The 27,074-nt window shown below is 46.2% G+C and overlaps 1 protein-coding gene across 3 annotated transcripts in view; it reads left to right on the top strand.

The window, feature by feature from the left end:
* Positions 1-27,074, top strand: part of AMBRA1 (autophagy and beclin 1 regulator 1) — a 581,139-nt gene that overhangs the window by 24,056 nt on the left and 530,009 nt on the right. For all 3 annotated transcript variants that reach the window (XM_078684411.1, XM_078684412.1, XM_078684409.1), the window contains exons 2-5: positions 582-817; positions 2,887-2,945; positions 15,027-15,210; positions 15,693-15,865. In XM_078684411.1, coding sequence (XP_078540537.1) covers positions 683-817; positions 2,887-2,945; positions 15,027-15,210; positions 15,693-15,865 — 551 coding nt within the window. In that variant the 5' untranslated portion in view covers positions 582-682. The remainder of the gene's footprint in view (positions 1-581; positions 818-2,886; positions 2,946-15,026; positions 15,211-15,692; positions 15,866-27,074) is intronic.

Genomic DNA, 27,074 nt, shown 5'->3' with positions numbered 1-27,074 from the left:
GTGTCTCACCCTTTGCTCCCATCCTAGTGAGAGAGAGTTTTCTGAGAGGCACTGTGAACATGCGTGTTAAGTAGGGAGTGTTCTTGGAGATGACGATGGATTAAATAAGCTGTAGAGATGTTTAGAAGGTTCAGTATCTAGTAGTTGAGTTTTCTCTTCGAACCACATATGTCTTTATAAACCGCCTCTACAAGTGTGAGAGGACTCTTTTGTTGTCGTCCTCATTATATTGGATTCATCTCTTGGTGATAGTGAGAAGCCTTCTCTCACCTGATACAGGCTGACTTTCATTGCAGTCTATGACAACAATCACAAGTTTATTGCAGACGAGTAAACTTTCAAAGGTCAGTGCTGGCTTGTTGTCCTCTCGATAACAAGCCAGCACTGACAGCACTGACAGCCCTGCATTGATTAATACAAGCATGTGACTGGGTCAAGAAACTTCCTAATTCTGAACTTCTTATGATTAAAATCGTAATGGATGTCTTCGTGGCAGGTGCTTCACAATGTCTATAAAAGGATCAAGCTGTGACAGTGATAGTCTTGCTCACTTCTCACTCTTTGTTCTTTCCTTGTGTTAGGTGTAAATGTTGGCGACATCTCGAGGCCTGGATGTGACGAATAGGCTGTGGCCTGCAGCTGTCCTCTTGCTGGATCGTGAGGTTGAGGTGGTACCAGAGCCATGAAGATTGTCCGTGAGAAGAACGCCGTCCGGATCCTGTCTGGGAGGGAGCGTGGGATCCAGGCCATGGGAGCTCAGAGACTTCTACAAGCCCTGGTAGAGGACAAAACCCGCTGGATGAAATGGGAGGGCAAGGTAAAGTGGTCTGCCTCCATTCTTGACCCCGATGAGGGTTTTTTAATTACTCATTAATTTTCATGTAAACAAGGAGTATTGATCTCTTTACGAGGCTATATAACAGTTTCAGCAGTTTCTAGAATTGATCAAGTATCAACATGATTAATAATGAAAATCAATCCTTGTTAGTCGTCTGACTAGGACATTCCCGCTTCAATAAACGATTTACATCAGCCGATTGTCGAGACTTAGTGCATATTGTAGATTTTTTTTTTATTTCACTGTTATAATGGCGATGGTAGTTGTGTGCTGTAAATCTGGTGCTCACAGGAAGCATCGTGTAATAATCATCACAGGGGTCTCTACCATGTTAGGCCTGTCTGTACAGTGCCATTTATTGTGTCTGAAGTCAGAGTTGTTTCCATAGAAAAGTGGTGCAAAGATTGCTACAGCTGTTGTCCTGCTGTCCCTAATGCCTTGCAACACCTGAGGTGTTGATACCCGCTGTTTCCCTCTTCAGGAATTGTGATTCCTGTGAAGCAATGGTGGGTATTTATGGGCCAAGCCAGTCCATGAAGTCCATAGCTTGAAGTGCTATATCTGCATCCTTAAACTAGACCTCTCACTGAGGCATTGACCCCAACATGCACCTGGATACCCTCACAGGTGATAAGCTGCGCCGTACACATCTATGTAACATAGCACAACAATATAAGGAGAATTGTGGAGTTGGGTAGTAATAACTATCTGTTATGCAGCATCAAGGAAGCTTCAGATGAATATAGCTATATTATGAACAGAGAAATATGGCTTGGGAGGGAGCTGGTATTTGTGTATAATTACTCGGCATGCCATTTCATTAAGCCGTGCGAATAGCGTAGGAGGACGTGGATGGGATGCCAAGGGGTTGGGTCTAAATGTGGAGATAGTGGCTGACTAAGCATAGGGATCGAGGTGGAATAAGAAAGTGGACAGTATGCCACAGAGTAAGATTGGTAAGAAGGAAATGTGCGTCGTAGAGACTTTAAAGATCAGTGAATGTTGCCTGGCTAATGTAGTTGTAAGACAGTTTTTGTCTGGAGTGAGAGGGCGAATGATGTGTAGGAAGAGATGTGTGTATTGTCACAGTGAAGACGATGGGCGGGGATGGTAATCTCACAGGGAGCAGGGAGACGGGGATTGGTAGGTGAGGAGTTTGAAGATGAATAGGAGACGGCATAGGCCGCTTGTGATAGATAACAAATCTAGTGATGTGGTAGTGATGCCTAGGGAAGTGGACCTATTTTGTGTTTACGAAACCGTGTTGTAATGAAATCTTCAACTATTAACTGAATAATACCCCTGCAGCGCTCAATATTTTGAGTTCTTCTACATGATCTTTTAAATGATCCAGCTGAACTTACCCAGCACGTCCCTGTACACACCCCCTTGCCCAGATCCTGTTGTTTTTCCTGCATCAGACCTGCTAGTGTTGATGATCAATTAACACAATTGTCCGTGAGTATGGGAATCTCTGCCAGGCTAGGCTTATTAGGATTACAGGAAGATGTTCATGAGGGCAATAGCACAGCTCGGTCCCTTGGTTGAAGAGTAGGGTTAATGCAGGTAGATATGTAACCGCTGTAGCCCTGCTGGCCGTAGCACAGTAACGATTTGTGTCTAGCTTGAAGCACCTATTTAGGACGCGCTCTGTAGAAATATGCATGTGTGTGTCTACAGCACATAACCAGCTCTTTAGTACAAACACTGTCTACATATGCTGACTCTCTCAGATTATCTGCAGACCAGGTAAGGATTGCACTACAGTGCCTGAATTGTCCTTGTTTAAATACAATGGTATTAACATTGATGGTCAGCACTCTTGACAGGGGAAACTTTTATGGTAGTGGAATAGGTTATCCCATCTCCTCTTGTGGAGCTTCTCTTGTGCACTGGGTCAGGTCATGTTGGCGTCTCCATAAATATAATAGTAATCTGAGTATATGCTGTGCCTCTGGTCTTGGTGATCTTTGTCAAAGCTGTTGTGGTGGGATTGAAATAAAACTAGAGTCCAACATGTGTTTTTGTCTTAACTTCATATTTTACAGAAGGTGGAGCTTCCCGACAGTCCGCGGTCCACATTCCTCCTGGCCTTCAGCCCAGACAGGTAAAGCGCTACGGCGATGCTCAATGTGCATGTGCTCTATTGTGTAGTAGAAAACATCTTACTTTTCTTTCTTCTTTTATGGTAGCATTGTTTTCATATTCTAATTTTTCTTCATCCTCCTCTTGGCCTGTCAGGCTTTCATATTCTCTTTATTTCAGATTGATAGTTTTTTTAGCTTTCTTTTTGACTCGTCTGTTTTATGAGTCTTTCATGTTCGTCCGTAATTGCCTTCTTTGTCTCCCTCATGAGTCTCGTTTGTTACATTTACATACAGGCAGGTGTCTAACCTCATAGGAGGATGGCAAATATCCACTTTATATTCTCCATCTCACAAAGGAAGAATATAGAACACATCCAAACATCATGAAGTAATACATTGATCAGTGTTTTTCAGTTGGCTGAGTTTAAATGAGTCAAAGATTTTCTGCTCCTGTCGTCCACCTTCATGGTCTGAAGCGTTAGATCCCTTGACCAACAGATTCTAAATGTTAAAAACATTTGAAATGGGCTTGAGATGGGAATGGTCCTGGGCATCCATTGTGATTGGAACAAGGTTTGCGGTGAGTCTGGCCTGTGCAGTTGAATTGATCGGGTACTAATTGCCAAAGTGGTGATTAATTCCAAATAGTGGGGCTGCAGATAAATAGTTTTATGAGCTCAAATATTCTTGCACATCTCGGAGAAAACTTGTCCGAGCTCGCAAAGGTTGCATTCATTTTGCCAAGTCTCCACTGATTGGAAAGCCATGTACCTCCAAGCTGCGGGGTTTTGCCTCTGCTAGGGCAGAAACCTGCTGGTGAGAAGTTGTCCTTTCTTCACTTTGCGAAGTCGCCTGTTGACTCCTTCTGTACTCTCAGGCTGCTGTTGTGTTTAGGGTATTGATCAAAACCTCCTTGCTCAGTACTTTGTCATCATGATGTACAGTATTGATGTATAGTATTTAGTTCATATAAAGTACACCTCGGTTTAGTAAAATGTTTCAGAAACTTAAGCTTGTCCCTTGTAACTAAAAAATAAACAAGCCATAGTATCAGGTACTGGTGAGGTACGGCTCAGGCAGATTCTGGTGTCTCCAACCTTGGTAGCAAGATAGATTTGATCCTCAGGAGCTGGTGTACCACCTACGGTTAGGGTGCTGTCTTGGAGTCACCGGGGAGCAGCAATTCGACAACCCAAACTTTTCGGATTCGGTGCCTGCGGTCTGCAGGGGGGTAGTACCTCTGCTCCAAGGGAGTTTTTGGTGATTTGTAGAAGGCTGGAGAAGCTACGGGTTCCAGGAGACCTCACAGTTGAATGACGAGACCGCACACCACGGTTGTGGAGTCCTTAAGGCAGCGGGCAAGGTTTGGCACCAGGTTTCTGAAGCAGGGTTTCAGTCTGCGGGTCTGCAGTTTTTCTTTGTCCTTTTCTTCTCTGTGTTCTTTGCATTTAAGTTCAGGGTCCAGGGATGCCACCTAAATACTGAATTTAGGGGCTTTACAGGGGAGACCGGTATAAGCCAATGGGCTATCTACCTTTAGGGTGTCTACACCCTCTAACTGACCAGCTCCTGTGGGAAGGGGCTTTACCCTGATCCTAATTTGCTATTTCCTTCACAAACTGAGATGTAGAAAAATAAATAGTGGGGTCCACATCGCCTGTCCTACCTTAGGGGTGGTGTTGGCTGGATGGGGACAAACCTCCTAATTGAACTAATTTTCTCGCCTGTCCTCCCGCCAGATGTGGAGTTGGCATCCTCAACTATCTGGAGTTGCCTGGATCGCATTTCAAAGGAGTCATTGCCTTTGAAGCTTCCCGCCCTGGAAGGCCGTCCTGGTCTGAAGAAGGTGTGAAGCACCTCCGCCCAGAGCAGGCTTTGCTCCCGGCCTCTGAGAGCACTCGCCCTCACTCCATGAGGTCAGAAACATGTCTGGTGGTGGCAGGCTAAGACTAGTCAGAGACCACACTAGTGCTTGGTAGGTTTTCAGGGGACCCTGTAAAGAGTCTTCTGTGTGCATTTATTAATTAATGCAACACTGGCATCAGTGAGGATTCATTTAGATGAAATGTTTGGTACCAAACCTCTTCGGGTACAGTGAAGCCATCATGGAGCTAGGAAACTCGTAATGACAAGTATCCAGCCCATGAACTCTATGGGTTCCCTGTGCACGCACAATATCTAAGAATGGACTTGATATCACCCTGCAATATCTGCTCATGCAGATATGTCCACACATGGGATATAGTGCTTTATGCTTGGTTTTTAAGAACTTCTTTATGTTATGTGTTTGTCACCAGCAGATATTACTGCTATCCACTGTTTGTCACAATTTCTGTTGTTTGTTGTGGACACTCCTTTTCTTTCTTCTTTTTCTTTGAGAGGCAGGTGACGACCGATGATGAGACCGGGGCCTGTCTGGAAATTTCATACCAGTTACCCCGTTGGTGGTGTTTCCGTGAGGTGTCACTTGTCTCCCACACATTTTTTCTAAGGAGAATTTAGTCCAACACGACTGTGTGGACACGTGTAACTAACATATTTAGGTCACGAGTGTTGTTGTTCGGTGTTGCTGTTAAGGCGAACAGGTGGGACTTATTTAACGTGGGCGGGAGTGCAGTGCAATATCTCCTTATAAAATGTATAAGAGATTGAGAGGTAGCAGTATATATTAACTGCCCCATTTTGGAGTCACTGACATGTTTTGACGCCTGAGGACTGGGTCTTTTGTTGTATGACATTTTCTGAGTGGAGGGCGACCCTTTCCTTTTTCCCTCTGAGCTCCTATTGTGTATTAGATTGCTTATGTACGGCGGATCAGCCGTGAGAGCTTAATATCCCCGTGTGGAGGATGATTAATATTTTTACTCTACGTGTGAACATAGTGTGTTAGCAATTAGCCTTTTCTTCTGTCTGGAGATTTGGCGTATGTGATTAAGGTTGTGAGATATCAGTGGTGCAGTTACGGGAGCTTTGTTTTGTGTGCCCCATACCAATGGACAAAAACTGCCTCGCGTTCACGGAGGAGCAGATAGCAGCTATCCTAGCGGGTCCTTCACTTTTACCTGACACCCCCTTACTGGGCACCACCACAGTGAGGGAAGAATGGGAGAAACTGAGTACCCTTAAAAAAAGACAGGTCAGGATTGCCCTTCACGGGGTGCTTATGACCGAATATTACACTGCTGGAGCAGCCCCAGCCAGCCTGTTGGTGAGAATAGAACCCCGTATCTTCCTAGACGATAGTAGGTTTAGACGTGATTGGAGCTTCATCGCTAATAAATGCACCAGGGATTGGTTGATTTTAATCATTAGCACGGCCAAAAGATTAAGCGAAGATCTTCTGAAAGAGATCCTTGAACTGGAGGAAGCAATAGAAAGGGATACTACCTTGCTCGACACCAAGGACCAACTTAAAAGGATCCAGGACGACCTGTCTGAATATAGAAATTATATGGTCACACAGAAACTCAAGGGCCTTACTCGTAACCTAGAGAGGTTCACCCATGAATGGGCGTTTCCTTATGTGAAGGACGAGTACTACCAGACGCCACAGGAACCTCAGGGTTTCGGGGGGAGACAGAGAGGTCGTGGGGCAGGACAGCAAACAAGAAGGACCCCAAACCACTGGACTTTTGATAACACCTCCAGTGAGGAAGAAGAAGAGATACCACAAGGCAACCGTGTAAGATTCCAGCAACAGAATCAGAGCAACGAGGACCTGGGCGCCCTGCTGAGGTCTTTTTTGTCCCAAGGCCAAAGGAACAACCATCGTGGGGGAGGTCAGGCCGGGGTAAGAGGCAGAGGAAATCAACCCAATCAAACGAACCAGCAACGCCCACAATGGCAAACATTTTCGCCCAGGCTGACCCGCAGCAGAGGCAGGATTCAGAAATAACAGCTAACATTGTAGTTAACCTGTCCGATCATGTCCTTACAGTAAACGAAGAGAGAGTACTCAACAAGGGCCTTGGATTCATTCCTACCCCCATCCACGATGCTTTTAAATGTAGGGTGGGATTCCACGAAACCATGAGAAGAATTAAGTTAAAGAAATTTTTCAAGAATAAGGAACTATTGGGGAGTACCTCTTACAATACCAACTTAAGAAATTCCTCAACCTTTTGTCCACCTTCCTCATCGACTGGTCCTGAAATAGTTGTTTTTGAGTCACGTGTCTTGCAAGATATAGACAGAATAGAGCAAAGTCAGAATCAGTTTGTTCATAAAAATGTCAAGAGAAGACTGGGAAGCGATCAAAGGCCTCCAAAACAATCACAACCTGACGATAAAGTCAGCAGACAAGGGCGGGTCAATTGTCCTGCTCAATACAGCTGACTATGAGGCAGAAGTGATGCGATTGTTGAATGTAAGGACCAACTACCAGCCGCTCAATAAAGATCCCCTGGAAGATCTACAAAAAACTATCCGTGAGATGGTAGGAGCAGCTAAGGAAAAGAAGTGGATATCTGTAAAAGAGGCGGAGTTCCTGGTGAATACCAACCCCAGGACTCCGGCCTTTTACATACTTCCAAAAATCCACAAACCTACACGTCCGCCTCCTGGACGCCCAATTGTTGCTGGGATTCAATCTGTGCTTGAACCACTTTCCCAATATGCGGACTTCTTCTTGAGAGAATCAGTTGTCAACCAGAGATCGTTTGTTAAAGATACTTCTGATATCTTGAATGTTCTGGAGGAGATCCAGTATGACCCTACTGAGGAATTCTTTGTCACGATTGACATTGAATCTCTATACACCTGTATACCCCAGGACGCGGCGCTGGTGGCAGCAGCCCGCGCCCTGGGGCAACAGGAATGGTTCTATGACACCACGCAGGCATTCGTACTTCAATGTGTAGAGTTGGCCCTCACAAGAAATTACTTCGACTATAAAAACCAGCTGTACCTCCAGGTGTCGGGGACATCTATGGGGGCCACTATGGCCCTCAGTATAGCCTGCATTTACGTCGGGCAGTTTGAGGAGCACGTCATCTATCATGATAACAACCCCTTCCAGAGTAACCTCAGGCTCTGGAAGAGATATATAGATGACGTGCTCTGCATCTGGTCAGGCACGGAGGAACTTTTGCTTGAATTCCTGACGTGGCTTAATGTGCAAGATGTTAATCTCAAGTTCACCTGGACCTATGACAGACATAAGGCGGTGTATCTGGATCTTGACGTTGAGTACAGCAATGATAAGATCAACACTTGTGTACACCAGAAACCCACCGATAGGAACTCTCTCCTCTCCTATAATTCTTTCCACCCTAGGGCACTGAGAGATAACCTGCCCGTAGGGCAATTTCTGAGATACAGACGTAATTGCTCCTCTACCAATACTTTCCTTGAACAATCGGAGGATTTGGCTTCTAAACTCACCAACAGGAATTACCCCGCAAAGACGGTGAAGCGAGCCAAAAAAAAGAGCGCTTAATACTCCTAGGAGCGCGCTTTTGGAGAAAGTGGTCAAACCCAGGGAAGAATGTGTACCAGTCGTGATGACATATGACCCTATGGCAACCAAAATCAGACAGTCCATTCGGAAACATTGGTCTTTGCTGTCCAATAATGACTTCAAAATGCCTCCTCCTAGATTTGCCTTCAAGAGGGCGGGCAATTTGAAGGATAAACTTGTTCATTCCCGAGCCCCCACTGACAGAACTAATTCTACCTCCACTGTCCCTAACGGCCACTATCCCTGTGGAATGTGTTCCGTGTGTCCGCTCACTAAGAAAAGCACGAGTGTGACACTGACGTCCGGGAGGGAATGGTTCTTGAATCATTTTAGTAATTGTAATTCGACACAAGTAGTGTACAGATTAACCTGCCAATGTGGTTTACACTACATTGGACTCACATCTAGAAAAATCTAGGTGAGGGTCCAAGAACACCTCAGCACCATTAGAGCTGGCAAATTAACAACAAAGCTGGTGCAACACTGTTTTACAGAAAAACACACCTTTAACTGGACAGTGTTAGAAAAAGTCAAGGGTACCCCTCAGAATATTGATGGCATCCTACTTGCTAAGGAATCCCGTTGGATTTACAATGAAAAAACGGACCAAATTGGGCTCAATGAAATTATAGAATGGAACAAGGTCAAATTGTGAGCTGCCTATCTGTCCCTGTGAGTTTGATGTCCACTTTGGTATGGGGCACATACAATGGCCTCTGTCTGTCCAGGGGAGATTCTGATTTGTTCAGACGAGGTGGAGGTACGATACGTATAGACGGGGACTGAGTCGCCATTGTTCTACAGCAGTAGACGATACCTAGACATTGACATTACCAGTGGGGTGTCTTTTGAATATAAAATGCTCATTGCTACCCCTGTATACTAGGACACACTCGAAGATGGCCTCCGAGTCCAGCACTGTATCAGTATGTGATTAGAGTGCTGTAAATAACACGAATGTATCTGATATCACCTTAGAGCACCACTGCATATAACATATACATCAAGGGTGTATTTACCATCTATGTGGTATTATGAATTGGGAGTAGGACTTTTATAAATATTAACCGTTCTTGACACGACCTGAAAAAGATCATGTGTATATTATATGGAAATTAAGGTCGTCGCTTCCTCTTACCCACGTTATGGATGAGCACTGTTGGGGTCTCAGGGTGCACTATCAGCTGGGGCACAACTATGAAGACACAGGAGCCGGTTTCTTTACAGGCTCCAGCCCGTTTAAGTTCACCAGTCTAAGATGGCCGCCACGTTCGGCGGTATAATCACGTGACATGAGGGCGTAGACCGCCGGCAGTTGCTACATTGGCGAGCCCGGACGTCGCATAGTTGAGGTTGAGGAAAAGCACCTACCGGACGGTATTACGGTGAGGTGGGGGTAATGAAGCCCGGTGACACGCGGGCGCCGAGATGGGGGTCAGGGTCCCTTGGGTGTCGCTGTCTTAGTCATTTAATTACCCGTGGGATACGGGGAATGTAGCTCAATGGCCATGGCACGAAGAACTAGAGAGACGGGTTTGGCTGGTGACAGTCGGCAACTCGAGACACACAAGCTATTAGATGCGTGCAATGTGGATAGTGTGTACTGTGTGTGGACAGCACGATCACTATGTAAATGCGTGCGCAGCACCCTTTTGAATACTGTCCTGACACGGCTGAATGGGGATGGCTGTAGTATGTAGAACGTGTAACTTTAGGTTCAACCACTAAAGTGATGTATTTTATACAATGACAAGACGGATGTTTTGGTCTTTGATTTGCAAATGTTGTACAAACATGAAATTTGTTTTCCTAATAGAAAGCTTAAGGATAAGCAGAGGTGATAGCTCACGATTGGAGCACCCTGACATCTTTTCAAGCCCTGGGAGGCTGGTATGCCTAACTTGGCTGTCTCTGGGTAATAGCAGTTGTATATTTTTCTCTGTTTCATTTTCACATACAGATTGCTAACAGCAGGTTCACATGATTTTAAATAGTTGTTTCTTCGCCTGTTCTCCTTTGACAGCATACACTGAACTAGTGTCCAAAAGTGGAGTGGTGGCACATGAGTGCAGCCCTGATGAAACTGCTTAACGAGCTATAGCAGTGAAACATGTCGGCACTGGCAATAGGTAATGGTAGGCATGATTAGCTACCAGCCTTTTTAGACACCATAGCATAAGCAATTTCCTATAAATAAAGTTGGTAATGGGGTCTTTATGCTTGGTTTTTAAGCACTTCTTTATGTTATGTGTTTGTCACCAGCAGATATTACTGCTATCCATTGTTTGTCACAATTTCTGTTGTTTGTTGTGGACACTCCTTTTCTTTCTTCTTTTTCTTTGAGAGGCAGGTGACGACCGATGATGAGACAGGGGCCTGTCTGGAAATTTCATACCAGTTACCCCGTTGGTGGTGTTTCCGTGAGGTGTCACTTGTCTCCCACACATTTTTTCTAAGGAGAATTTAGTCCAACACGACTGTGTGGACACGTGTGACTAACATATTTAGGTCACGAGTGTTGTTGTTCGGTGTTGCTGTTAAGGCGAACAGGCGGGACTTTTTTAACGTGGGCGGGAGTGCAGTGCAATATCTCCTTATAAAATGTATAAGAGATTGAGAGGTAGCAGTATATATTAACTGCCCCATTTTGGAGTCACTGACATGTTTTGACGCCTGAGGACTGGGTCTTTTGTTGTATGACATATAGTGCACCGTGCCATAGGGCTACAAGGCCTGCAGTAGGGGTGACTTACCTATGCCTCATGCAGTGTCTGTGGGCATGGCACACAGGGCTGTGTGCCATGTAGTCTCTTCGGTTTTGTCTGCACCAAGACACACAGCCTGCAATGGCCGTGTGCATGGTCTTGGTGATCTGTCTATGGTTTGCCACAATTTGTGCTGCAGCCCTAGAGCACCCCCTTGTGTAACAGCGCCCTAGGGACCAGGGGTACCATTCGCTAGGGACTTATAGGGGTTGCTGAAGGTGTGCCAATCGTGGTACAGTTTTAGGAAAGTAATCTGGCAATGAATAAACTGGTAGACAGGGGCCCAGTGCGCTTTCAATTCAAAATCACACCATACATCAGGCCGATAACCATGTCAAAAGAGGCCCTTTCCTACACTAATGTACAAGTGAGGGGTTCATCTTGCATACTGGGCTACCTAGTAAATGTGAAAGGTCCTAACTCTTTCAATACCCTGGAAAATGGCCATGATTCAGTCATGTGAATTATATAATACTATACGTTTCCCTGCATTGCATTTCATGTACACATTGAATGTGCACCCAGATTTATCCCTACGCTCTTCTGACACCTGCCCCTTCTTTCTTCTCCTGCATTGCTGTCATGATGGATGACATCAGCCCTCTATAGGCAACAACCATAAAATTACATAACATTATTTGACCTTACAAGAGATGGAGAGTGGGAAAGATGAATTTAAAGAGCGATACATGGTGTGATGAAGATGATAAACATCCTTTATGGGTTCCGGATTAACGTGCTACTCGCCAAAAAAAAGGGCTTCAACACCCCATCAGGGGTAACAAGTGCTATATAAATGCAAACCTTTTTCCCTCTTCTATCCCTCTGCTATCCTTCCGAATCCAAATAACTGACTAACCTATCCACCACTCAAATGACTTTTATATTTCACTATACTAATTCAACACTAATACCTTTTAGCTGAAAAAAATCGCTTCGACGCCTCGTCGGGGGTAGTAAGCGCTATATAAATGCAATTACAATACAATAAACATGGGGGATGTTTTGACATAAGTAAAGGGCCAGAGGAGCAGACTTATTGTGTAAAGAAACAAGCTATTGAAGCGAGCCAAAAGGAGAAATATGAATGAAGTGGGAGGAATAAGGGAGCATTTGACTGACCTAGAAAACTGATTGGCGGACTGGGAAGTGCCTGACGGCTAGAGACTGGTAGTTGGGAGAGGAAAACAATGAGAACAAGAGATCTATTCTGAGGTGGATGACAGAGGAGAAAAAGCCAAGCATGCTGGGGAATGGAAGACATTGAAAGAAGAGACAACTCGGAGGAAGTGGCAAGGAGGGCAAAAGAGGTCATGTGACTAAAGACTGCAATATGAACTGTAAAGTGTGGCTGAACTCCTTTCCTATGTTAATTTGGGAATCCAAGTTCAGTTTATCCCTTTCAGCCCACATGGAATCTTAATCCCCAGGGCACAATTGTTTTCCTTTGATAATGTCCGTAATCGACAATCATTGCACAATATGTAGTTCTGTCGCTTGGCCTGAGGCTCTGAAATGCCCCAGTTTTATTTCCTAAAAGATGTTGTGTAACAGGTCCATATTGCGAAAGGGGAGTGATCTATTTTTGTTGTAGGCTACAAAAGCGCATTCCTTTTTTCACTACTCTTGTTACTTGGTCTCTTTAAGTAATTTCTTGCTTCTGTGTCTCATTCTATTGCTTCTTCATCTTTCTGTACCATTCATTCCCCATATCCCAGCCTCTGTCTTAACTCCTGTTCCCCCTGTGTCCTTTAATCTCTGCCCCCGGTTTTGGTCTCCTTTGAAGCCATTGAGTATGTTCCTATTGTGTCTGCCTTCTCTTTTCTTCATCGTCATTGGTCATGAAATTCATTTCCCTTGTTTTCTGGCAGCTCAGTCACTTCTTGACCCCTGTTTGGCTCTTTTTGTCTCCATCACCACATTCCTCTCTTTTAGTCCCCATTTTCCTTTCATCTGCTTTCTTTTGTGTCCCATCTCCCTGTGCTCTCTTACTCTTGTCTCTTCATCAGTGGTAGTCTGCTCTTTTCTCTGCACTTTCCTTTTCTAATTGCTCTGTTGCTTTGCTCTTCTGCTGTGTAATCTGTTTTCATATGTTTGTGCCATATCTCTTTGCTTCTTCCTGTTTGGGTTTGCCTTTTTTAAAATAAATTCTGCTCCTCGGATACGTGAAAGGCTTGTCGAAACTGCTGTTTCCTTCCTGCGTGTTGCAGATATTTTGTCATTCCATCTCTTAGTGGCACAGTACCTCAGTGGGTCTGAAAACCAAAAGTGTGAAAAGACAGGTAGTGGTGATGGGGTGTACCTCATGCTTTTCCCCCTCCTTCCTCAGCACTGACCTATGTCTAAACTTTCTTTTGGGAATACTGATACAGAACAAAACAAAGCCAACTACAGACCTAACCACAAACACGCAATAGTTAAATGTACATTAGCGATGAGGTTCTGCTCCTGTAATTGTGGGCCTTCCCTTTCAGTGCCAGGTTTGCATTACATAGCCGCCATGAAAGTAGAGTGACAATAAAATGAAATATAACACAATTTAAAACCATGCTGAGCATACAATGTAATCAAATTTGTTAAGAGTGCAAGTTTTGCCAACTAAGTATAGGTATGTTCGAGGCATGTGAGGTGTAGTTCACATGCTTTGCATACTCCTGCCATCTAGTGTTGGGTCGGGATGTTTGCAAGTTGCGGATACTTGGCGCGGCACCCAGGACAGAATTTAAACTGAGTCCGTTCCATCTACTGCAAGCTCACCCGACGCAGCTAGGCCCAACGGCCTTCCACGAAGTTTCCAATCAAAGTTTTCTGAGTCGATATGATACGCGGAGCATTGGAAACGCAGTAAAATAACAATGCTGTTGAGGGTAGTGGATTTTGCACCGAAGGAAAATCGAGAAACAGTGTCGAACCGGAGCGCCGCAATTCACGTCCGAACCCGATGGCAGAAAAAAACCAATCGAGTCGATGCCGATGCACATCACCGAAAGGAGGAGTCACCTACCTCGTGACTGGAAAGACTTCTTCGATACATACGCATCTCTATTCTACTCTTACTAACACCATTCTCCACCTCTGCGGGAAAACAATCTAACAATGGAGTTGATGCCCATGCGCACTTACCTTGTGACTGAAAAGACTTCTTCGAAGAAAAACAAATTGCAAACATCCGGACCCAACACTAGATGGCAGGAGTATGTAAAGCATGTGAATCTACAACTCTACATGCCAAGAACAGATGCTTACTGGGTAAGTAGCATTTTCCTTCAAAGGTGTGTGAAAGAGAAATTACTCATTGCTGTAATAAGATACATTCTTCATAATAAAGTGCTGTGAGGCATGTCAGTCCCAAGAAATGCAGCCTCGTTCAGTTGCACCAATCAGAATCTGGTTATGTTGAGCTGCAAAATATTTGCCAAAAATATTGCGATCTCTGATTCTCAATGGTGCGCAAAGTCTGTAAGCCTGTACTTGTGGTGTTCTTTATATGTGTGTTGATGTATGGCTTTGTGGAGTATGTGACTCCGTAAACTTCATTACCTTTGTTCTTGACATACCTTAAGTTAGACATGTTGTATGCTATATAGCTATCTGTGTGCACAAGTCGATTCCACATCACAGCGTTTAGTCTCTGAGCAATCTGGGTCACTAAAGCCTCTCCCTCTTTTTCACTCTGTTCACAGTAGCTTCCCGTAATGTAAATATACATTTTCAGACCAATTAAAGCTATTGGGTAAGGAAAAGGTGTGATTATTCATTTGACTATGAAGTAGTGGAATTGCGGTCCTACCAGAGCGCTGTCCACATCCGTAACCTAATCGCACATAATCTTCTTGTCCGTCGATTACTGTCCATTGTTTCCCTCTTTCCCTCCTCAGGACGCTGATGGCTTCCACTCATGTCAACCACAACATTTACATCACAGAGGTGAAGACTGGCAGGTGCATTCATTCCCTTGTCGGGCATAGACGAACACCATGGTGTGTGACCTTTCACCCCACAATCCCAGGTCTCATTGCCTCCGGTTGTTTGGATGGCGAAGTGCGCATCTGGGATTTGCATGTGAGTTTCTTGATCGTCATTCCTTATCATTTGCTTATACAGTGATGCTTAGTGTGAGTTTCATGTTTTAGTGCAGTTTGATATTTTGATGGTTGTGGTACCGGCTCTGTGTGTTGGCGCCTCATTCACACAGTAAAATTATACCTAGGACTCGCTCAGGTAATCCCTAGGAGCTTGTACAAGCAATAGAAACACAGTGGCATTGGCTCGCTGCGAACAATCCGGATGATTTTATTGGAAGCACTGGTAGACAATTTGACAAGAGTGGCACATGCATGCTTGGAGATGCATGACAAGGGGTGAAGTTATGGTCATCCCTGTTCCCCATGCTTGGTATGTTGTTTAGTATTGCATCTGTTCCTTTTCTGTTCTTTACGGTCCTGAAGGGGCCTTCTTGAAACACCAGGGATGTTGCTTTTGAGGAATGAGCACCTCTGTATCAGTTTATGTATTTAAGGATGACTGTAATCTACTGTTTCTAGGGTGGTAGTGAGAGCTGGTTTACCGACAGTAACAATGCCATTGCATCCCTGGCATTCCACCCTACGGCTCAACTTCTGCTGATCGCCACTGCCAACGAAATCCACTTCTGGGATTGGAGCCGCCGGGAGCCATTTGCAGTGGTAAAGACTTCCAGCGAGACGGAACGTGTCCGGTAAGTCATAATACATAAGCAATGGGCGTAGTATTGTTTCCTCCTGTGACGATCTTGATAACTCCTGCTTAAATGGGGAACTTGTAAAGAGTGCAGTTCTATGGCTGTGATGGGTCCTCACTTCTGCTTGAGAAGTAGAGAGATGGGAAGCCTTTTATTTTCTTATAGTATGTTTAATTGTTTTAAGCAGCTAGTACATCATGCAAGGACTCAACAATAGGATACTGTGTCTCTCCGCTTTCATATTGATGCCTGTGATTCTGCCATGCATTCACTGTATTCATACTAGCAAATAAACAGTTTAAACAAAACCAGACAAACTAAGATGGAAGGCCTTCTTGAATTGCATTACTTCCCATGGCACCACTCCTTTAAATTCTCACTGAAAGCATTTCATTTTGGAAGCCTATACCCTTGGGTACCCGTGAAGAAGAGTAACTGATGTTGCTGCACATTTTTCACTTAATGTGGCTAGGCAACCACGTTCAGACAGGTCCTTTACATTTCAGTATTTTTTCATTAAAATGTTGGCACAGGACCCCGTGTTAAGTCTTCATCCCTGTTACGTTACCCAGATTTGTAGAGTATACTAGCACCCGAGAGAGTGTATCCTGGCGCTGAGTGGGTGTGAGTCTAGGCATACCTACGGTCTGGTGGGACTACTCAGAAAGCCAAGGCTTCAGCTTCTTGCTGAATTCAGCATGTAAGAACGAGGCTGTCTTTTCCATGCTTCAGGAGTGATGTAGGAGAATCCTCGACCACCAGATCTGGTTTTCCGCATGCATTGGATTTGTGCAAGTAGGAGTCCGGACGAGCGGGGTGTCTGGAAGGTCTATGAAAGCAGATGTGATTCTTGAGCTGTGCTAGGTCAGTGTTATTTTGTGCCTTGAAAGTGTGGGTGAGGAGTTTGAATTATGCTTGTTTGTTAAGGGGGAACCACTACTGCTCCTTGAGGTGTGGTATGGTGTCATGGGAGTGTGGTGTGGGAGTTAGAGAGAAATTTTGGCCGCCGAGTGCTGAATGGTCCTCAGTCGTCTGATGAGTTTTTTATTTGTCCCGGCATAGAGGGTGTAAGTGTAGTCCAGCTTGCTTGTGACCAGGGCGTACGTGATGGTTTTCCAGGTCCTGATTGGGAGCCATTTGAAAATCTTTGTCCTCATCTTCAGGGTATTGTAGCATGAGGTGGTGACTGCATCGACTTGGGTTGCCATGTGGAGTTTGTTGTTGATGGTGATCCCGAGGTTTTTGGCTTGGGTGGAGGGAGTGGATGTCAGTCCTAGCTCTGGTGGAGTGCCACTGTGAAGTCCTTTTCCAGAAGATCGCAAATTCAGCCTTGCTGTTGTTCAGCTTTAGACAGTTGGTCTTCATCCAGTGGGCAGTTTGTCATGTCGGCATAGAACTTGATCCAAGGTAATGGGTGTCTTGTCCGTGAGGGAGAAAATGAGTTGCTTGTCCGTGTTGGAGAGGACATTGATAACTGAGAGCAGATGAATATGGCTAGAGGGTTCATGTATGCGTTGAACGTCGAGTTCAGGAAGGATTTGTGAAGCTCCACAGATGAGGTTTCAGGTGTATGGTGCCATGCTGATGGACTGGGTCCTTCAAGTCCGCAAGGAGCAGATCCATTCATCCGCTGCAGAAACTGGCATCTCAGATCACAATCCAGGTCAGGCAGCCTTCTGCCAGTGTTTTTAATTGTTTTGTACTTTGCACGCTGTTTTTATAAAACCTCACTGTACTTACCTGTACCTCTGGTGTCCCCCTGGTCCGCTGCGGCTTGTGCCGATTGCACGGAGGGGCTACAACACCATCTTTCACCAGGCTTCCTCACTTCCTGGCACATTCAGGGTTAGCGCTCTAGGCCCACTGCATCTCAGCTGCGGTCCCGCCCACTTGCTCTTCATTAGTGAGTGCGCCGAGCGGACGCGCGCCAAAGGCGCGCCAAAGGCAAGCCCGTCTGTGCCTGGCCGACGCCAAACGCTAGGTACCCTGCTCATATTTGTCTCATCTCCTTAAATTTCATCTCCCCCACCCCTCTGACCCCCCTGGGGCTTCGTGACTACGATGGGCATTATTCGATACACCAGGCAGGAGCTCTACTCCCTAAACGCAGCCTCTCGCCCCACTCTGGATAACGCCAGTACCTGCACCCAGGGTAGTGTAAAAACGGCCAACAGCTTAAAACATGACATTAGTAAGATTGGTCCCCAACCCCGGACAAATTTAGTATGCATGTACTGTAACGCTCGGTCCCTCCCTAAGCACGCCCTTGAAATATGGTCGTTACTCGATACTGAAAATCCAGATTTATTATTAGTTACTGAAACCTGGTTGCAAGAGTCCTCCACCCCAGACATCTCTATCGCTCTACCCCACGAGTATAAAATCCATAGACTCGATCGATCTGGCAAAAAAGGGTACCGCAATTATCTATAAATCATTTATCAACCTCCATACCAACTACTCTCACCTGGAGGACTGAGATGTGCATTTCTACCTTGACCATTGGGAACAAGGAGTCATGAAAGGTTGCCCTCATCTATAGACCCCCCGGTGCAAAACCCCTTTTTGTAAATAAATTCGTGGAAGCAGTAGCTCCTCATGTCCTGACCTCAGGTAACTTTCTTCTATTAGGGGATGTTAATTATCATATGGAACAAATCCATGACCCACACACCAGCGATTTTATCACCAACATTAACTCTTTAGGACTAAACATACTACCCACAGGTCCTACTCATACTGCTGGTCACTCATTGGATCTACTGTGTACTAACTCCTCTAAAGTGGAAATCAGTCAAATACTTCCAGTTCTCTGGACTGATCACTATGTTATCGAATTTCACAACTTTGGCACCCACATAAAACCCCAAAAAAGTAATCAAGCAAAAATGAGCAGACCCTGGAATAAGATAAATCTGAACTCCTTCACCACCCACTTCTCTCCCCCGTCATCACTAATACTACCGATCCTAATGAAGCAGCTATCGATCTGGAACTCGCGATCTCCTCGACCTTAAATTCAGGCCCCCCACCAAAATCTCTCCATGGTTTACTCCAAACCTGGAAAAGATCAAACTTTCGGTCAGGATTGCAGAAAGGAAATGGCGGCGAACCAAAGACCTAACTGACAGGCTCCATTACAAAACAGCTCATAGGTCCTATATGAAAGAAATTGCCATGGCCAAAAAAGAGTACCTAGGCAACAGGATTACCCAGGCAGCTAACTCACAGAGAGAGCTATATAAAATTGTCAAAGAATTCACTAACCCCTCGGCAGGCCAGCAGTCATCCAATGAATCACAAGAATGGGTTAACTCTCTATCATCGTATTTCCATGAAAAAATCAATAACATCCACAAACTCTTTCCCCAACCGACTTCTTGGCCTCAGACCACACCTCCAATGAATAAAAGCGAAAGCGACCCCAAAAAGCAAACCAATGCACTCAGTGAATTTTCTCCCTTCTCTGAAACAGACGTAGAACTAACTTTGCACAAAATCAAGTCAGGATCTCCTGGGGACCCAGCCTCCTCCCAAATCCTGTTAAAAATCGCCCCTGCCTTTATTTCTGCTCTAACTAAAACCCTCAATCTCTCCTTATCCCATGCTTCTGTTCCCTTGCACTGGAAGGAGGCCACTATAAGACCAATCCTAAAGAAACCTTCGGCCAACCCTAAACAACTCTCAAACTATCGCCCTATCGCTCTTCTGCCCCTATTCGGAAAAGTCATGGAATCACTGATAAACAAACAACTTGTAACTTACTTGGAGACAAATAGATTTCTGGACCCCTCCCAATCGGGATTCAGGGCATTCCATAGCACCGAGACTGCCTTGATTGAAATTGTAGACAATGTTAGAATGACTCTAGACGCTGGGTAGTCTTCCATATTGGTCCTGCTCGATTTGTCCGCAGCCTTCGACACCATCTCGTTCTTTTAGAGCGTCTTGCCGAGATTGGTGTCGAGAGCTCTGCACTACTCTGGATAAAAAGCTATCTAACCAACAGACGTTCGGAGGTCCAAGTAGGACCATACTTCTCCAGCTACTTGGATAATGATAAGGGTGTACCTCAGGGGTCAATACTGAGCCCTACGCTCTTTAACTTATATGTATCTCCCCTGGCTAAAGTGATCAGAGCCCATGGCTTTGGAACTGTGTCCTACACCGACGACACACAACTACTGATCACTATTGACCAGGATCCAGGCGAAACCAAATGGAGGTTCAAAAACTGCATGATTGAAATCCATAACTGGATGACCAACAACTCCCTTATGCTAAATGCTAGCAAAACTGAGATCGTGCTTTTTGGAAAGGCCGACAAAATTTGGACAAAAGAATGGTGGCCAGCAACGCTAGGACCCTGTCCCTCTCCCTAATCCTCAGTTAAGAATCTAGGGGTAATAGTTGATAACAGTTTGTCCATGGCTGAACATGTCAACAAAGTAGTGCACACCAGCTACGGCCTCATGCGCAGCCTGAAGAAATTTTTTAAATGGATTCCCCTTTCATCGCGCATGCCCTTAGTACAAGATCTCATTGTGAGCCGGATGGATTACGGGAATGCCTTGTTATCCTCCATTAACGAAAAGCTTTTCGCCCAACTACAGGTACTACAAAATACTGCCGCAAGGCTTGTGCTCAACCTTCCCCCTCGCACCCCATCACTGCCCTGTCTCAAAACCCTACACTGGCTCCCAATAAAGAAGCGCATAAAATTCAAACTATGCTGCCTAGTCCAGAAAACCATTCATGGGCACGAACCAATCTATCTGGAAAAAAAGCTCAAAGTCCATAATGCGGCCAGAACACTCAGGTCCACCAGTAAACTACTTCTGACGGTTCCCATGGTCCGCACAGTCAGAAATGGTGACAGGGCATTTAGTAAAACAGCTCCGGAAGCATGGAACACCTTGCCCCTCCAGATCAGGACAGAACCCAGCCACGTGAGATTCCGGAAGAACCTCAAAACCTGGCTTTTTTAGCCACCTGTTTCTGTCTTGTGGTTCTGTGATGAACGATCTGCCAGCGCTCTGAGACCTTCGGGTGATTTATGAGCTATACAAATGCATTTTACATTATATTACATTACAGTGCCCGTTGTACACATATCGTCAAACAGGGCTGCGAGGTGTGGGAGCAATTGTTCTAAAAATGTCTTATAGAATGCAACTATCAATCCATCCGTCCCTGGAGCACTACCAGTTCTCATGCTACCAACAGCCTCAATTATCTCGTCTCTCTCAATCGGATGCATTAGAAGTTCCCTGTGCGAGTTTGGGAGAAAGGGGAGTCGGATATGCTCCAGATATTCGACTATCTGATCGTCCGTCCCTGCCGACCTGGATCTGTATAAATCTGCGTAATACTGTCTGAAGCGGTCTGCCACCTCCTTCTCCTCTGTCAAAAGCTCCCCGCTCTCCTCCTTAATTTTGGTAACTTGAGTTTTGCCACACCGCGCTTTCATTAACCGGGCCAGAACAGATCCTGACCTCACCCCCTCTCCATACATGCGCCGTGGCATACTTGCCCAGATGTTTCACTTCACTATCAGCGGCAGCATGATATTCCTCCAACACGGACTTAATTTCTCCGTCCAGAGCCTCATCTCCCCCAGCAAGCCGTTGCTGCTCCAAGCATTTTAGGTTCCCTTTCAGGTCAGCCAGCGTCTTGCGGAGAGCTTTAAGCACCCCCGAGTGCTTAGCCATTGCAACCCCCCTAATGTACACCTTGAACACCTCCCAGATAGTTTGGAAACTATCCACTGAGCCAGTATTGGTGTCGAAGAAGGTATCAGTGGCTTCAGCCATCTCCTACCTAAACACCGGATCCAATAAGGAATAAGGAGGGAACCTCCACGTAAATGGCGCCAGACGTCTGCCCGGAGGCTCCAATACCAACATCAATCAATCAATAAAAATAGTGTCTGCCTCCCTGCTCCTCATGGTACAGTGTCTCCGATATCCGTATATTCGTATATCTGATCTGATCTGATCAGATATACGGATATACGCCATATTGATTGATGCCATTATCGCTTATAAAACGGGAGGTCAACCCCCGAGACTTATACGCCGACAGACGAAGTGGATTAGGTCTACGGCTGCAGCGATTTTTCTGTTTCCACTCCTAATTGATTGATAGTGGAAGAACCAAATTTAAATCGGTGGCTACTCTGGAAAGGGAAACAATTAATTTTTTTTACTAAGATAGACAATTTTATTTGTTTCTGTGAAATTTTTTTTACATTATTTCTTTGTTTATTATTCATTAACTATTGCCTATGTGATTCATGATTTTAATGTACAAATAAGATGTCAATTGTTTTTATAACTGTATGAACTGAAATAAATCATGTGTATGCTTTGCTTTACAACAAATGTTTAATCTGGTTCTTGTCCTATTGTATAAAGCCTTTTTGTTTTAATATCAACACTTCTAACACTAGTATAGTTCACCTCCCTTTTGTGTGGTTGTGTGACAGGCAGGTTGCCACTATAGAACGTGTGACCGCTTGTTCCAAATTGGTGGTACCATTCAGGTTGTAAGCCTGTTTGTGTTAGGGACACTCGTTTATTTTATATATTTCCCCTGGTCCCAGACCTTTTGTTAGCAAGGGGGCCTCCTATACATTTTTTCTGCATCCACTTAATAAACACCCAACATCTGAACCAACCCCCCTCATTAAACCCCCCTCCCCGCTACCCCCCTCCCACAGCAGACCTCCCCCAACATGGCTGCATGCAATTCAAACCCCTGTCCCCACCCCCCACACCTCCCTACCCTGAATCCCTTCCAATGAGAAAGCAACAACAGTGCGAGGCACACGTGAGCGGAGGTAGCCCCCCGTGCCCAACTACAGCAAGTATCGACAACTATTAGAACTGGCCCTAGCTCCAGTGTGCCATCACAATCACATTGACAGCATAGGCCATTAAGCGTCAAACCCCCACAGGCGAACATACAGGCCCCCATGGCATACTGCAAAATTCTAATCACAACTTACTCTCCTAGTGACTTCCCCAAGACCCCGGACCCATTGCAGTTGCGTGAAGTTTATTGGTGTGAGGCAGTCCCAGCCAATGCTCAGCAACCAATTCTCATATTCGTAGCCACCCCAACCATCCAACTTGCAGATCAGCAGCGCACCCCCCACTACCAGGAGTCTCATAAATTTCCATCCCAATTCCTCATACCTGAAAATGTGGACCATCCCTCTATACAGCCTCCAGTACCTCACGGTGCTCAAACAGTGTCCACTGCAATTATCAATCCTGTTCGGCCAACGCAGCCTCCTCTGACAATTCTTGCTGCAATCGCTCCGGGCTGGTCCTCCGTTCTTTAGTCCAGCTCTTGATAGCTTGCTGCAAAACCTTAGGGTCTGTGAAGATATGCGAATTCCCCTGTCTGTTCACTCGCAGTTTCGCAGGATACAACATGGCATAATTCGCACCCATCTCACGTAGCTGTCTCTTAAGTGGCACAATGTGTCTGCGAGCCTCCTGCACTCTAGCTGTAAAGTCGGGGTACAGTGAGAGTTCCGACCCCTCATACTTCAAAATGTTCTTTTCCCAAGCGACGTGAAGGGCAGCATCCCGATCACGGTAGTTAAGCAGCTTTGCTATTATTGGGCGCGGGGCAGCGCCCGGCGGCGGCCGAGGCCCTAGAGCCCTGTGCGCTCTCTCCACTATAAACATTGCCGAAATGACATCGTCACCCAGCAGCGTGGTCTAGCAATTTCTCAATGAACTGTTCCATATTGCCTGTGGCTGTCTATTCCGGAAGGCCAACGAGTCGCAGATTGCAGCGCCGGGAGCGCGCTTCTATGTCCTCTGTCTTTTCCTGCAAGATGTGTATGACCTTCCTCAGTTGTTTATGGACAGCGTCCAGTGTGGTCTGTGCCTCCTCAACCTCCCTGAGGCGCCGTCTCAGACATATCCAGTCGTTCAGCATGCTTATCCAAGCGCTTCACCATTCTATCCATCCCGTATGATGAAGCGTCCTATTTAGTACCCAAGGTGGTGATGCCACTCTGAAGAGAGTGTTCCATGGACTTTAGGATAGATCGTATATCCTCTTCGGCATCGTCTTGCACTGGCGCCATCGCCCCTGCACCTCAACCTGGGGTGGGGTCTTGAGACTTGGATCGCTTTTGGTCAAAAGCCAACTTATACTTGGTCTTGTCACCCTTTCCAATGTTCGCTGTGGGCACCCACTCTTGACGAACAACGCTCGGTCACACACGTTCCCCAGTCCAATGGCAGGGCAAGGGCCGCCCCAGTGCAGACAAGGCTTGCCCACTGCAATAGCCTCTCACGGCTCACTGCCACCGTCAGCTAGGGGTACTCCGGACCGCCCACACTGATTCCCGTGCCTCCACCAGTGCGCTGCAACCTTCCTCGAGCGGCAAACTGGGTAAATATCCAAGCCAGCAGACCAAAGTCACTGTATAAAGGCTGCAAGACCGTAGCCCGCCACACTCCGCCACCGCCGCCACCCCACAGTCCATAAAGGCAGAGGCTCATTCAGGTATAGCTGCTCACAGGTCTCCTGTAGCGCAATCCTACCACACAACGGGCTCTGTAGCGCGGCCCAAGCGATATCAGAACGATGGCCAGCCCCGGGGTAACAAGGCTGCAGCAGGGCTCCAGCACAACTTCCCAAACCGCGTTGTCTACAGGCCTCAATTATTCCTAAAATTGCCTGGTTCATACTGATTTAAACCGTGAGCGTCTTTAATAGGCCTCAGTTCCCCAGCACACACACGAGTAGGCTCTCACGGTGGGGGGGGGCGCACAGGCATCCAGCCCACTCGCCCGCCGCCCGCACCAGTAAGCCACACCCATCCGCTACCGCCAGGGGCCATGTGCCAGGGCCTCCCGGCACCCCTCCGCTTCAGTCCCCCGCTGGCTCCGTGCCTTTCTCGCGCCCTGCCTCCCACCGCAGTTTCATTCACGGCTCCTGCAGGAAGCGATCCACCGGAGCCCCACCCCCCGCACATCCCGCGACGCAGCCCGGCCTCAAAGGTCACTGTGTGCCTGGGATCTGCGGCCTAGTCACCGGGAGGCGTCCCGCCTCGTTGTCTCGCTCCGCAGGCCAGTGTTCGAGAGACCGGACCTCTCCTCCACTGCCTTTGCTGCAGTATAATTGTCAGATTATAAGATGACTCCACGGAGCTCCGGGCTCAGGCAGCCATCACGCTCCCGAGCTAGCTCCGCTCCCCCCCCCCCCCCCCCCATGGATATATATTTATATCCGAATAAAGATAATGAAATGAAATGTTTCTGCCTTGGGGACCTTCAAGGATAGTAAAGTGACAAGATCTTTGGACTTTCAATCACAGCCCAGAGATTATAGGCAGTTTCGGAAGTTTATTTATTTATTTATTTATTTATTAGCATTTATAAAGCGCAGCATATACCCTGGGGTGTCTTGGCGCTGATAAATTTGCCAGCTTGATGTTGAGTAAGCTGCCATGCTCAGACCTCTATTCTATACCGTGATCTTATTTATTAAACAGCCAGGTTTTAAGTTGTTTGCGGAATTGGAGCAGTGTGGGACAGGCTCTGATTTCCTGGGGTAGAGTATTCCAGAGCTTGGAAGCTGCTACCACAAACCGTCGGTCTCCCCACATCACTGTTCTGGTGCGAGGTATCGTTAGTTGGTTACTGTTAGTTGAACGCAACTGGCGTATAGGTTGGTAAGGACATAGATGGTCTTGAAGGAACTGCGGGCCCTGTTTATTTAGTGCTTTGTAAACAATGCACTGTGATTTGAATCTGGCTCTGTTTTGAATCGTCAGCCAGTGTAGTTTTGAAGTGGCATCAGAGAGAGGGGCAAACTTAGGAATTCCCAGAACAAGACGTGCTGCCGCATTCTGTATGGTCTGTAGTTTTTTTTATCACTCTAACTTGGGAATTAATAAAAAGCCCATTGCAATAGTCAAGGGATGTCAAGACCAATGAGCTCACCAGAGTTTTGATGGCAGTAGTGGGAAGATAAGGACTTATTTTACGGATCATGCGTAGTTTATAATGGGCTATTGAGGCCACTTTGTTAGCATGATCCATGAAATTTAGATGGTCATCAAAAAGTATTCCTAGGTTTCTTACTTTTGTAACTGGATTGGGGAGGGGACCAAAAGTTTGGGGCCACCACGAGGCAGGCCATTCTCGTGAGAGTTGTCCGAAAATCATTACCTCGGTTTTTTCCGAGTTAAGTTTTAGGCAGTTCACTGCCATCCACTCGCCTATTTCCGTCAAACCTCTCTGGAATCTTTTAGCTACCTCTTCTCCATCACCTCTTATTGCCATCACCAATTGAGTGTCATCCGCGTAGGAGGTAAGGCTCATCCCATGTGCTTTGATGACATTGGCCAGGTCCGACACATAAATATTAAAAAGTGTCGGACTCAGGGATGAGCCTTGAGGTACCCCACACGGTTGTGACAACTTAGCAGATTGGTAAGGGCCAAGAGTGACGGCCTGCGTTCTCTCAGATAGAAAGGAAGCGAGGAGGGCTCTAGCCGTGGATGATATGCCCATTTTTCCGACACGGTCGACCAAAATACTATGGTCGACCGTGTCGAAAGCTGCTGAAAGATCCAGCAGTACCAACACCGCTGTACCACCTTGATCTCTTATTATTCTTACATCTTCAGATGCTTTAATAAGGGCGGTTTCAGTCCCATGGTATTTACGAAAGCCATACTGAGTGTCATCCTGTTCTGGGTGTTTGACCGTAACTTCTCCTTTCTTGCAAGGCAGCAATGCCAGTAGCAACAGCAGCCGCCCCATCCCCTCCCTAGGAGTTCTAGAGGGCGGGGCAAAGGTACACATTAAGGAGCCGCCCATCAGCCATCTTCCTCCACCACTTCCTCGTCATCCCCTGTCAACTTCACAGGAAAGCAGCCCTAGTTTTGCCATCTTGGAGTATGTTTTGCCGGTGGGAGGATGGTTGTCCCATTTTCTGCCACAATGAATGTCCATATCATCGGATCAGTGGGTTTTGAATATCGTAGAAAAGGGTACGCCCTACCTGTCCAAGATTTCCCCCACCCTTTCCTCCCCAACAAGGTTTTTGTTCTGAAGACCTTCTTCTACTCCTTCAACAGGAGGCCCAATCACTACTCCAAAAGGGTGCAGTGGAGTTGATTCCCTAGCTAGAGCGGAATCAGGGATGCTATTCCTGGTATTTCCTGAGT

Source organism: Lissotriton helveticus, chromosome 3_2, assembly GCF_964261635.1.
Source record: "Lissotriton helveticus chromosome 3_2, aLisHel1.1, whole genome shotgun sequence".
NCBI classification, from domain to species: Eukaryota; Metazoa; Chordata; class Amphibia; order Caudata; family Salamandridae; genus Lissotriton; species Lissotriton helveticus.
This window is presented reverse-complemented; position numbering and strand designations above follow the sequence as displayed.